We start from the raw sequence: 12,190 nt of genomic DNA on the forward strand, positions 1-12,190 counted from the left end.
CCGGGCCTCAGAAGCCCCAGATGAGGTCACTGGCCTCCTACCCCCTCCATTGCTGTGGGAGAAGACTTCCCGCCTCCTCATCCTGGCCTTTCTTTTTTTTTTTAAATTGAAGTACAGTTGATTTACAATATTATATTAGTCTCAGGTGTATAGCATAGTGATTCAATATTTTTATAGATTATACTCCATTTAAAGTTATTACAAAATGATGGCTATATTTCCCTGTGCTGTACAATAGGTTCTTGTTGCTTCTTTATTTTATACATAGTAGTTTGTATCTCTTAACCACCTACCCCTATCTTGCCCTTCCCCCTTCATCCTGGCCTTTCTTTCTTTCTTTTTTTTTTTTAAATTTATTTTATTTATTTATTTTTGGCTGCGTTGGGTCTTCGTAGCTGCGCGCCGGCATTCTCTAACTGCTGCGAGCTGGGGCTACTCTTTGGTGCGGTGCGCGGGCTTCTCACTGTGGTGGTTTCTCTTGTTGTGGAGCATGGGCTCTAGGCACACGGCTTCAACAGTTGTGGCACATGGGCTCACTAGTTGTGTCTCTTGGGCTCTAGAGCACAGGCTCAGTAATTGTGGCGCACGGGCTTAGTTGCTCCGCGGCATGTGGGATCTTCACGGACCACGGCTCAAACCTGTGTCCCCTGTATTGGCAGGCAGATTCTTAACCACTGTGCCACCAGGGAAGTCCTCCTGGCCTTTCTTAATGCAGAGGAGAGGCAGTAGGGTGAGGGGGACCATCCAGGGATTAGGGGCCAAGCAGGTAAGTTCAAATCCTAGTGCCATCAGGTGTAGTTACTAGCTTTGTGACTGTTAGCGATTCTCTTAAACTTTTCGAGCCTCAGTTTCCTCATCTGTATGGTCTGGAAAATAATACTTATGCCTGATCATTGTTGTAAGGATTAAATAAAATACACAACCATATAAAGCACACAGCAGTTCTAAATGTTCAATATAAACTTGCTGTCTCTTCCCCTTTTCTTTTCCTGCTTGAAAACCCCAGAGGGAGGCATTGGTTCCTGGGAACCCATCTTCACAGGCAGTCACAGGCCACAGACCCAAGAGCTGGGTGGAACTGATGTACCAGATGGACTGGACATCAGTACCAGTACATCACACCGTCCATCTGGTACATCAGTTGCAAACTGGTGGGCTCTGAGCTACATCCAGCCCTTGGAATGCTTTGTGTGATTTATTCAGTGTTAGAACAAAACACAAAATTAGTTGCCAAAATTAAAATTAGGAGATATTACATAAATGTCTGGTTTCCCACCTTCTCTTGAAATTTTGGCAGAGCTGGCGACTCTGGGTTCACGTTCTGGTACAACCTCTACTGTCAGCTCAGCTGGAGCTGTGTGGTTAGTAGCTGCCCTCATTAGCTGAGGCAGGGCCTCTGTTTACCTCAGTCCTCACCCCTCCCTATTGTTTACTACCAGCTTTTCTCAGTTATAGTGCCTAGCAGGCTCCTATAGGCATTTAAATCTGTGAGCCTTTCTATAGCCCCTCTGCATTCATTCATTCAGAAAGTATTCACCAGCCAGGGGCTGGGGGGAGGGGGGAACAGAGAGTTTGCGTTTAAGAGGGACAGAGTTTCAGTGGGGGAAGATGAAAAAGTTCTGGAGATGGGTGGTGGTGAAGGTTGTACAATAACATGAACGTACTTAATGGCATAGAACTGAACACTTAAAAATGGTTAAAATGGTAAATTGTATGGGATGTATCTATTACCACCATATATTTAAAATCAATCAATATCAATACAACTTAATATTTTAAAAAGTATTCGACAAGTATTAAGAGTCTACCAGAAAAAAAAAAAAAAAAAAGAGTCTACCAGGCCCCAGGCTCTCTGCTGGGTGCTAAGTAAGACAGACGCGGTCACCACTGTAGCCCGTGAGACAGACACTAAACAATGATTTCATAATTGTTTCACTTAGATAAGTGCTTCCAAGGGAGAAGCCGCACAGGGTACTGGGAGGTCTTACCACAGGTGAACCTTCATTCAACTGGGGCGCCTGAGCAGCCTTCTCAGACTATGAGGAGGGGTCATGCGGAAGGTGAGGGTGTGGAGCAAGGTACAAACAGCCAATCCTGCCCCTGGGGTGGGTGTGCTGTTCCTCACCCCACAACCCTCACCTCTGGACCACCCGCCTCCAGGCTTCTTTCAGGGGAGAAATCAACTTCAGTCTCATTCCAGCCTCTGTTATGTTGAATTTTCTTTCACTGAGAGCAGAGCCCAGCGGTTACTGATCTATGCTTCCCGCGGAAGCCTTTCTCAACCTCCCAGTTGAAATAAGGTTCCCTGTGACAAGCTGTCCCAACATTCTGTGCTCCTCCCTTTGTAGCACTTATCCAGTTACGATGGAATTATTAAATGTTTAGTGTCCGTGTCACCATGTCTAGCTTACTTAACATTACACCCCCGGGCCCCAGCAGAGTGCCTTGGGCTGGTAAACACTGCACATTTGTTGAATATACAAATGAATGGAGAGAACTGGGCCAGGTCAGGGGTTATGGTCTTAAATGCCCACAGGAGCCTGCTCAGTCATGTAAATGAGAAAAGCAGCAAGGATGTTTGCATTCCTGCCTGAAGGAGGACACACACTCGCCCTTGAAGGACACGCCTTAGGGGTTGCACCTAATACTTGCTCTTATATCCATTAACCAAAACCGAGTCATTTAGCCATACCCCGCTGCAAGGGAGGCTGGGAGATATAACTTAAATCTGGGCAACAATGAGCTCAGCTAAAAGTCGAGGGTTCTATTACTAAGGAAGAAGGAGAAAACAGATTTGGGGGACAACTAAATGTCTGTCTGTGCAGAGAGAGAGCTAAGAACTGAAGAGTGGATACAAGTTTTCCAGTTTGGTGATTCTCAGTGTGTGGCCCGTGGGGGTCCCTGAGACCCTTTTGGGGAGGGGGTGTTGCCAGGTCAAACCATTTTCATAAAAATAATAGGACATTATTTGCCTTTGTCACTATGTTGACATTACAGTGATGTTGCAAAGTCTGGGTTAGACTGCTGCCTTAGCACGAATCAAGGTCATGGTGTCAAACCATGCTATGGTCATTGTGCTCTCCACCGCCAGGCACTTGCAGTAAAAAAAGAAGAAAAAAAATTAATGCCAGTTTCACTTTAGAATGCACTTGATGAAGCAGTAAATATATATTAACTGTATTAACTCTCAACCCCTGGGTACACTGTGTTATGAAATGAGAAGTAGCAGAAAGCGCTTTGGCTGCAAATAAAGCACAATGGTTGTATCAATAGAAACACTCGTATTAATAGCTGGAGTTGCAAGCTGAACTAGCCACTTTTGTTCGTAGTAAGGGAATGCCGTGATGACACGCGCATGTTGGAAGGACCACTCAGGCTGCTGTGCAGAGGATGGCCTGGAGGAAGGTAGAATGGAGAGGCCAGGAGGCCAGTGAGGAGGCAGGAGCTGTGGTCCAGGCGAAGGATGATGATGGCACCGTGGATTGGAGTGGTGGTGGTGGGCAGAGTGACTTGGACAGACTTCAGAGCTGCTTAGAAGGTAACTTCCAGGGGAACTGGTAAATAAATACATGGGAGGGGGCGGGTGAGGAAAAGGAGTCAGAGATTACACCCAGCTCCTAGGGCTTGAGCAGCTTGGTGGATGGTGGAGCCCTCACTGAGTGGGAAACTTGAACAAGAAGTAGGTTTGGAGGGCAGTACTATTCAGGGGATGAGTTTAGTTTGGGATGCGTTGAGTTTGCTATGTCTGATGAACATCCAAACGGAGAAACCCAATGGGCAGACGGATACCCCCATTCGGCGCTCATGAGAGATCTGGGCCAGAGAGAAACATTTGAGGGTTGGCCGTGGATGAAGGCCCAGAGGAAAGGAGCCTGGTCCATGGTCACTCTGGGTGTCTGAAATGCCTCAGCCCAGGCCCTTTCTGCTACACGGGCCCAACTATAATGCCCCTGGGGAGGGAGCCCCAGAAGCCCTCCCGGAACAAATGTCCTCAGGGTCCTGGAGCCAGGGGCTGTGTGGGGCTGACCACAGCGGCTATCGTAGGCCCTCTATCTCCCCCCCCCCCACACATCTGCTTTCCCTGAAGCCCAGGCCAGACTGTAGTATCACTGATACAATCTTTTTCTTGCCACCCAACGAAAAGCACAGTGACGCTTGTTCTCGCCACTCAATGAGAAGCGCAGTGACACTCTGGGCTCCGGCCGGGTTCTGCTGATTTTTTTCCCTTGACTTTGCCATTTTCATTTTGACAACTTCCCCAAGAGGCAGGGGGTGGGGACCCCAGCCCCAGGTGGTGACGTTGGGGGCTGGCCCAGGTCTGGGGCGTGGACGAGCTCACTACCAGGCTTCCTGTGTCTCCGGTTTAGCACATCTCTGCAGAAGTAACAGGCGCTCTCCCCGGTGGGCGCCTGCTCCCAACACTCACATAGACACACCTGTGCAAGAAGCAGAGGGGAAGGGAGACCCAGGCCCAGAGGTAAGAGGGACAGACAGGGCTTCGTTCCTTCCCGAGGGGCGGGGAAGGGGAGAGGAATGCGGCAGAAGATGTGTTGGATTTCCAGGTCTCTGCCCACAGCTCTGACCACCTTCTCTTGCATTTCATGAGCGTTGATCTCCCCTTGGAAATGGGAGCTTGCAGAGGCCGGGGATTACGCCACACTTCTCTCCGCAGTCCCATGGCGCACAGCTCAGTTCCCGGAGCGGAAGGGTGTTGACTCGGAAGGGTGACTCCGAGAGCAGAGAAGGAATGGGTGCTCAAGTGCCCCGGGCTGAGAAAGGCCACTAGTCATGGGGAGTGGAGGAGATGAAGACAGGGAGAGGGGAAAAGAAGAAGACAAGAGGGAAGGAGGGATGGGAAAGACATAAAAATAATCAACAAATATTAAGGAGGGAGGAGGCCTAGAAAAAAGAAAGGAAAAGAGAAAACAAAATAAAAGCAAGAAAAAGAGAAAGAGAAGTAGAATCTGGTCTAGAGACAACTCTCTTCCAAAATTAATTTTCCCAATGACCCAATCACCAAAAACTCACACCAGAACTCATACTTGCAGCATTTCATAAGCTGTGTGATTGATGTAGCCTCCATCGACTCCCTGTTTATGTGTTTCTACACTTTTGTGTACTTTTTGTGCATTTTTAGGATTTTTGAACAATATGTCTGAAGGCACTTCCACTTTAATTAGCTTTAAAATGATAAATGAAGCAGTGGAAAGGTAAAATTCCCAGAAAGGGTTGAAACTGAGCTCTTCGGTATGACACGCTGTAAAAGTGACAGATACGTATTTTTAGGCCACGACATCGTTAGAAAAATTGGTTCTAAGGAATTGGTTTTAGGTGTCTCAGCTGCTCTGGAAAAGGAGGCTAGTGCGGGTTAGAAAAGGATTTGCAGACCCTCCCCGGGCTTGGTGGGCGTGTGTGATGGGGCGGGGGGGGGGGGGGCACGCAGGAGGTGATACCCCTCAAGTGGGATGCCCTGAGGACCCCAGCCTTCCGCTTCCATGCCCTGGGTCCTTTCCTCTTTCCTGAGGCCTCCCTGGCCTCCAGCCCTGTTCCCTGGGTGTCCTCTGTCCTCCCTTCCTGGCTGGATTCTGGGCGAGGGGCCTCCCTCCCCACGGTCAGATCCCTCAAAATAGAAAGGCCCCGTTCTCGCTAATTCAGAGATTTCACTCTGGGTGGGATAGCGCTTCCTGAACGTCCTGCTCTTGTGGCGTGACTTTTTCGGGGGTGCGAGGCTGAGGGTAGAACCTGATGGGGGAGGTCACCGCACCACATGTTCTGGCAAACAATTTCTTGCCGCTGTGCAGGCTCTGGGCTCGACCAAAATGGCCGCCCTCCTCACCTCCGATGACAGGGTTCCCAGAGGGCCGGGTCAGAGAGAACCCCGGGCTGTTTCCCTCCTTCAGCGTGGGGGCCCTAAGGTAGAAGAGGCCCCCCTGGGATAGAAACTCCCCCCACCGACCGGTTTGGGGCGGAAGCCCCTCAGCCCTGGGGCCCTGATCCTGGCCACGGTGGTGTCCGCCACGCAGTTGGAGAGCAAGGGTCCGGCGCGCTGTAGACCCTCAATGAGCGCTGGTTGAATGAACTACCTCCGATGAGGGTGGGTGTCGGGGAGGAGCAGGCGGGGGCCTGGGTTTGTGGGCTCCGAGGCTGGGGACTGTTCTGCACCTTTCGGGGGATTGTGGTAGGAGGGGGGCTGCGCTCTCCCCACGTGGGCGGCAGAGGCAAAGGAGAGGATGGCGGAGGTTGCAGCCAGGGAACCACAAGGGTCCCTCAGAGGGACCACGTCGCTAGGAAGTCAGTTCCTGTGAAGCCGGGGGCAGCACCCGGGCGCGTGCGGTGGAGGCCGCATCCCGCGGCGGGGCTGGAGGGGGCTGCCGGGGGCCGCGGGGAGGAGATGAAAGTGCCTGCGGGACCACAGACGGGCGCTGCGGCGGGGATGCGCCCTCCTGCTCCCCCCCAGCCTCGCTCCTCAGCCCAGCCCGGGCCGGGGCGCCTCGGGGCGCCTCGGGGCGCCGAGGGTGTGCGGTGCCTTGCCACTTTGGGTGGCCTCTCCTCGCCTCTCTTTGGGTGTCCTGCTCCGGGCGTGGGTCTGGCCTCTCAGAATTTCCTTCGCTTCCCCTCGGCCCCTACCTTGTTTGTACGACCCTGGGCTTTGTGTGTGATCGTGGGCCGTGTGAAGTGCAGCTGCTGCTTCAATGAGCTGCTCTGGGTCTCGCCCTGCCGCCCTCTTTCCCACCCATCCTCCCGTCATCTTCCCTTGGGGCTTCTGTGTGTTTCTCTGAACCTGTCCTTTCCCTTTTCTTTTTTTTTTTTAATATTTATTAATTTAATTAATTTATTTATTTTGGCTGCACTGGATCTTCGTTGTGGCATGCGTGTGGGATCTAGTTCTCCGACCAGGGATCAAACCCAGGCCCCCTGCATTGGGAATGCGGAGTCTTACCCACTGGACCACCAGGGAAGTCCCTGTCCATTTCCCTTTGTCCAGCCTGCAGCCATCTCCCTGGCATCCGCCCCTGGGCTCCAGGCTGTGTTCTGCAGGCTCCCTTCACACGGAGGCTTGTGGAAGCCTGCATCCCTGCCAGAGGCCTGGATGCCGGTTTCCAGGCCAGAAGGGCCTAGAGAGTAGTGGCAGCTGGAGAGAGGAGGGATGCCAAAGGAGAAGAGGCAAGGGGCTCTCAAGGTGAGCCCAGGAGAGCCAGACTTGCCTCCCGGTGTCTGAGGCACAGAGGAAGGGGGACACGGATGCAGGGAGTTGAAGGTGGAGGCATCAGCGTGGGGAAGCATAGGCGCAGGAATGCACAGATGTGAGCAGAGAAACAGGGAGAGAGAGAGAGGAGCCAGGGCCTCGGGGACCAGCGGGCCCTCCCAGCCGCTCTCAGGGGCTGTGGTGTACAGGATGCTACTGTACCGGGGCGGAGCGCCTCTGGGGAGGCTGAGGATGTGGAAATCAAAGGCCAGCTCTCTGAGGCAGCAGCGGAAGCCCCAGGCACCAAAGCAAACAGCAGCTGGGAACCCAGAGCCTCCTACACCAAGCTGAGCCCTGGGGTGGTTTGGGGCAGCGCAGGGAGCTGGTGGCGAGAGGTGGCCCTTGCACAGACCCCAGGATCACCGAGTGGGGAAGAAAAAATGACCACCACTTGGAGAGAGGCAAGAATGTCCCCAACCTTGCTCAGGCATCTAGGCTGACTTTGGACCCCAGGGAAGGGCTATCCCACATGCAGACTCCTTCACTCTCCGCTCACCAAGGACACGGTGAGTCTGGGGTGGCGGCAGTGGGACCTGCTCTCAGATGTAAGCGCGCCCTGCCCTACGCTTTCACCCCAGCCTTCCCCTCTGTGCCTCCACGGCCTAGGCCAACTTGCAAAACAACTTCACCTGTGACTAGCCTCCCTCTTCCTTTCCTGGAAACCTTCTTCCTGACCTCTTCTCTTCCTATTTCCCCGGTTTAAAAAAATTCTATCAAGTTCCCACCATGAGTTAGGCCCTGGATAGTTCCTCTTTCAGGCAGATGGAGCAACAGGAGGGGGCTTTCCCCCTGCCCCCCAAACGTCATGAGGAGGACCAAGCCCTCAGCGCCCATCTGAGTGCTATATCCTTATCATGGATCAGTGCCCAACAGGAAACAGAATGCATCTCAGATGGTTCAAGACCATCTGCAGAAAGAGGCGTGGACAGGGGCCCAACCAGCATGTTGAGGCACCAGATACCAGTAGGAAGAGGCAGAGTCTTGAAGGGGAAAGGGCCAACCTGGTGTCTCTAGAACCCAGTGAGGGTTTGAGCTGTGGTTAGGGGGCCATCTGACAGGAGCTGTAGTCGCCAGGGGAGGGAGCGGGGAGAGAGGGAATACAGCCATTGCCAGAAAGTATGCCCAGAGCCGGGAGAGAGTAAGGATAAAATACCCCAGCCTCTCTCCCTGGCCCTCCCATCTCTTGTGGGTGCTTCCCAGTGGCCAACCCCAACCAGGAGCTGGAGGGTGAGGGAGCCGGCGTAACACGCTGTGTAGGGTGTGTAGCAGTCAGCCTCCTCGTGGAAAGCAGGGCAGAGAGGATGGAGCATGCCTGGGGGGGATGCGCACGAGAATAGGCGGCGTGGATGCGGATGATTGGGCTTCATCCAGGCCAGGCTTGGGTGGGTGCAGACCCTTCAGTGACCCATTTTAGTAACAGAATTAACATGTTGAGTACAGAAAAAAGGAATCAGTAATTTCCCCTCTTCTGTTCAATTCAATTTGGTTTAAGTTACCCAAACACATCCCGAGACCCTTCTCTGTGCTCCAGCTGGTGCCAGTGGCAGCATTGCTGGCTGGACCATCACCTGTAACCCAGAGGAGATCAAGGTGGTGGAGGAGAGGTGGGAACCCAAGTCATTGCACCCGAAGGTAGAAGGTGGGACGTGCCCAAGGGGGTGTCAAGTTCAGAGTGGGAGGCTGTGGGAGTTCAGAGGGGGCAGATCACTGCAAAGGTGGTCTCGAGGGAGAGAAAGACCAGGCAGTGGGGAGAGAAAAGTAGGTCTGGATGCACAAACTCTGGGCCAGGTGCATGCCGACACTGCCCCCAAGGCCGTCTATGCTCTGAGGCCCGTTTACAGCCTGGGCCTGGAGTTCAAAGACACTTTTCTTTAAATTGCAGTATAGTTGATTTACAATGTTGTGTTAGCTTCTACTCTACAGCAAAGTGATTCGGATACAGGTATATATATATACATATACATTCTTTTCCATATTCTTTTCCATTATGGTTAATTACAGGATACTGAATATAGTTCCCTGTGTTACACAATAGGACCTTGTTGTTTATCCATTCTGTATATAATAGTTTGCATCTGCTAATCCCAAACTCCCAATCCAACCCTCCCCCACCCCGCTTGAAGACACTCGAGCCTGCCCCTGCCTGCCTTCCAGGCACTGTCTGGTGGCCTTCCTTTAGTCTCTACTTCCTCCATGTCATCTATCTGGTCCCGTTACCACATCAAGCTTCCTAAAGCTCTACAAAGACCACTCACATCTCTGCTCAAAAAAACAGCAGCGACTCCCAGTGGCCTGCAGAGCCGAGCCCTAACTCTCTAGCCTGCCTCTGTAGATTCAAGGTCAGGTTCCACGCGCCTTCCCATGTCACCCCCCACTACTTCCCTCCACAGCCCCCTGACCTTGCACATGGCAGTGGGATGCCCCTCCCCTTTCCTTTCCAGCTAGCTCAGTGTTTTCAGACTTGAGTGTGCATCAGTCGCCCAGAGGTTTGGGAAAACACAGACGGCTGGACACACCCCCAGCTTCTGATTCAGCAGGTCTGGGGTGGACCCGAGAGTTTGCCTTTCTCACATGTTCTCAGGTATCAGCCACTGCTCATGACCTGTGACCACACGCTGAGAATCACTGCTCCAACCCAGTGCCACCCATTCCTTGAGGCCCGTTCAGAGCCTTTCTGCGACCCCCTCCTCCACAGCCTTGTCTGTCTTCCAAGCCCACAGAAACTCTGAAACATCATCTTTCTCCTTGTCCCACTCAGAGGCCTCATAGGGTCGGTCTGACAGTGAGCAGGGAATTGCCCTCTGCTCTTTCTCTGACCGCATCACTCACACTGAATCAGGCCCCAAGTCCTGGCAGTTTTATTTTATTTTTTAAATATTTATTTATTTATTTATTTTGGCTGTGCCGGGTCTTAGTTGCGGCATGCGGGATCTTTAGTTGCGGCATGCGGACTTCTTAGTTGTGGCATGCATGCGGGATCTAGTTCCCAGACCAGGGACCAAACCTGGGCCCCCTGCATTGGGAGCGTGGAGTCTTACCCACTGGACCACGAGGGAAGTCCCAGTCCTGGGAGTTTTAATTCAGAACTCCTCCCTCAAGTCCCTCTCTCTGAGTTCAGGCCTCATCTTCTCTCACCAGGATTCTTGAAATCCTGCCTCCAGGGCTTGACCTCCTCCAGCTCATTGTTTGCTCAGCAGCTGAAGGCATCTATCTTGTAAATCTACTCCTGTCCTTCTCTAAGTAAAGCTCCCTAGCGCCCAGGGTCGAGTCCCAGCCTCCCAGTATGGCACTCAAGGACCTTCATGACTTGGCTTGGCTCCCTGGTCCTAGTCCCAATTTACCACCTTCTCCGAGAATCCGTTTCTGGTCCCACCTGGCAGAGAACCCACCCCTGGCCTGAGCACAGCATGTGTGGCGCGTCCAGTGGGTGTCTTGTTAGAGATCTGCATGTCTAGATCCTGGCCTGGCTGTCCAGGTCCTGAAGGGATCCCAGGCCAGGTGAATGCCTGCTGACTGATGACTGGTGTCTCCCCCAGGCCCTGCCTTTTCTTTGGGGGAAGGCCCAGGTCCCTGCCTGCCTCAGCAAAGCCACAATGGACCCTGGAACCTCTCTTAGGCACCTGTTCCTGGTGCTGCAACTGGGTGAGTGCTCAGACTTGGAGTCTGGGTGCAGGTGGCCTGGGAGGAGGGGCTGATTGGGAAATGCAATGGGGCGGGGGGGGGGGGATGAGGCGGAGGCAGGGCAGCCACACCCTCGAGGCCTGACCCCCTGTTTTTCTACCTAGTGATGCTCCCAGCCGGCACTCAGGGGAAAAAAGTAGTGCTGGGTAAGGCAGGAGACCTCGCAGAGCTGCCCTGCAAAGCTTACCAGAATAAGAACCTGCCCTTCAGCTGGAAAAATTCTAACCAGATCAAGATTCTGGGGCGTCATGGCTCCTTCTTGCACAAAGGTAGGCTGGTCCCACTCCCCGTTCAGAGAGAAAAGCCCCAGGGATTGAACACCTCTGGTGTCAGAGCCCAGCTCCTAGTAAACTCTGGGATCCTGGAGGTTCCAGCTGAGAGTCTCAGGGACTCTCCAAGTCCAGAGCCTCCCTCTGCCAGCTCCTGGTGGGCTGGGGAATGGCTTCTGGTGGTCTATTATAATTTCATTATTTTAATGGATATTAGAAAAATAACTATCATATAAAACCCATGATTTCATGAATATTGTTGCTACAGATCCATGACGATACTTTGTTTACTTCCATTAAAAGTGATAGAATGATTTATTTCTAGCTTTTAAAGTGGAAAGAATTAAGATTTCAATACTTATTAGGAACGTTATTTTGCAGTAAAAGAGATTACTTTCTCACATAAATTTTACCCTCATGCTTCTCTTTAAATAACTCTTCTTTCTTCTGTGTATGACCTCTAATATTCAGCACATTATTAAATGGGAGTGTCATATAAGTCAAAAGTAGAAAAAAAAAATGAGTCAAAATGCCACCAGTGGCACTGCTAGCAGCATGACGGGTGGAGCCTCGGATGCTCCAGGATCGTGAAGAGTTGCCCCAGGGATAGGGGAGGATGGGGGCGACGGCTGCTTCTTCTAGACGCTAAGGAATGCAGCTGGACCTGGATCCCAAGCAGACTCTCCATATCAAGCAGACCCGGAGGACAACGCCTAGCTGGAGGACGAAGCAGAGCAGAGAAGGCCAGCCACCTGTGCCTTTGGATTGAAGAATTTAACCCATTTACATGTAAGCTGTGTGGCTGACAGGGCCTTAGTGCTCTGGCCAGGTGTCAGGCCTGTGCCTCTGAGGTGGGAGAGCCGAGTTCAGGACATTGGACCACCAGAGACCACCTGGCCCCATGTAATATCAACCAGCGAGAGCTCTCCCAGAGACCTCCACCTCATCTCCATCTCAACGCTAAGACCCAACTCCACTCAATGACCAGCAAGCT

General features: G+C 52.4%; 1 protein-coding gene across 1 annotated transcript in view; it reads left to right on the forward strand.

Annotated features, from left to right (window-relative positions):
* The first annotated feature begins 10,839 nt into the window (after positions 1-10,839).
* CD4 (CD4 molecule) overlaps positions 10,840-12,190 on the forward strand; it is a 28,089-nt gene continuing 26,738 nt past the window's right edge. Inside the window, exons 1-2 of the mRNA XM_068560792.1 lie at positions 10,840-10,888; positions 11,032-11,196. Of these exons, the coding sequence (XP_068416893.1) occupies positions 10,840-10,888; positions 11,032-11,196 (214 nt within the window). The remainder of the gene's footprint in view (positions 10,889-11,031; positions 11,197-12,190) is intronic.

Source organism: Eschrichtius robustus, chromosome 13, assembly GCF_028021215.1.
Source record: "Eschrichtius robustus isolate mEscRob2 chromosome 13, mEscRob2.pri, whole genome shotgun sequence".
Classification (NCBI taxonomy): Eukaryota; Metazoa; Chordata; class Mammalia; order Artiodactyla; family Eschrichtiidae; genus Eschrichtius; species Eschrichtius robustus.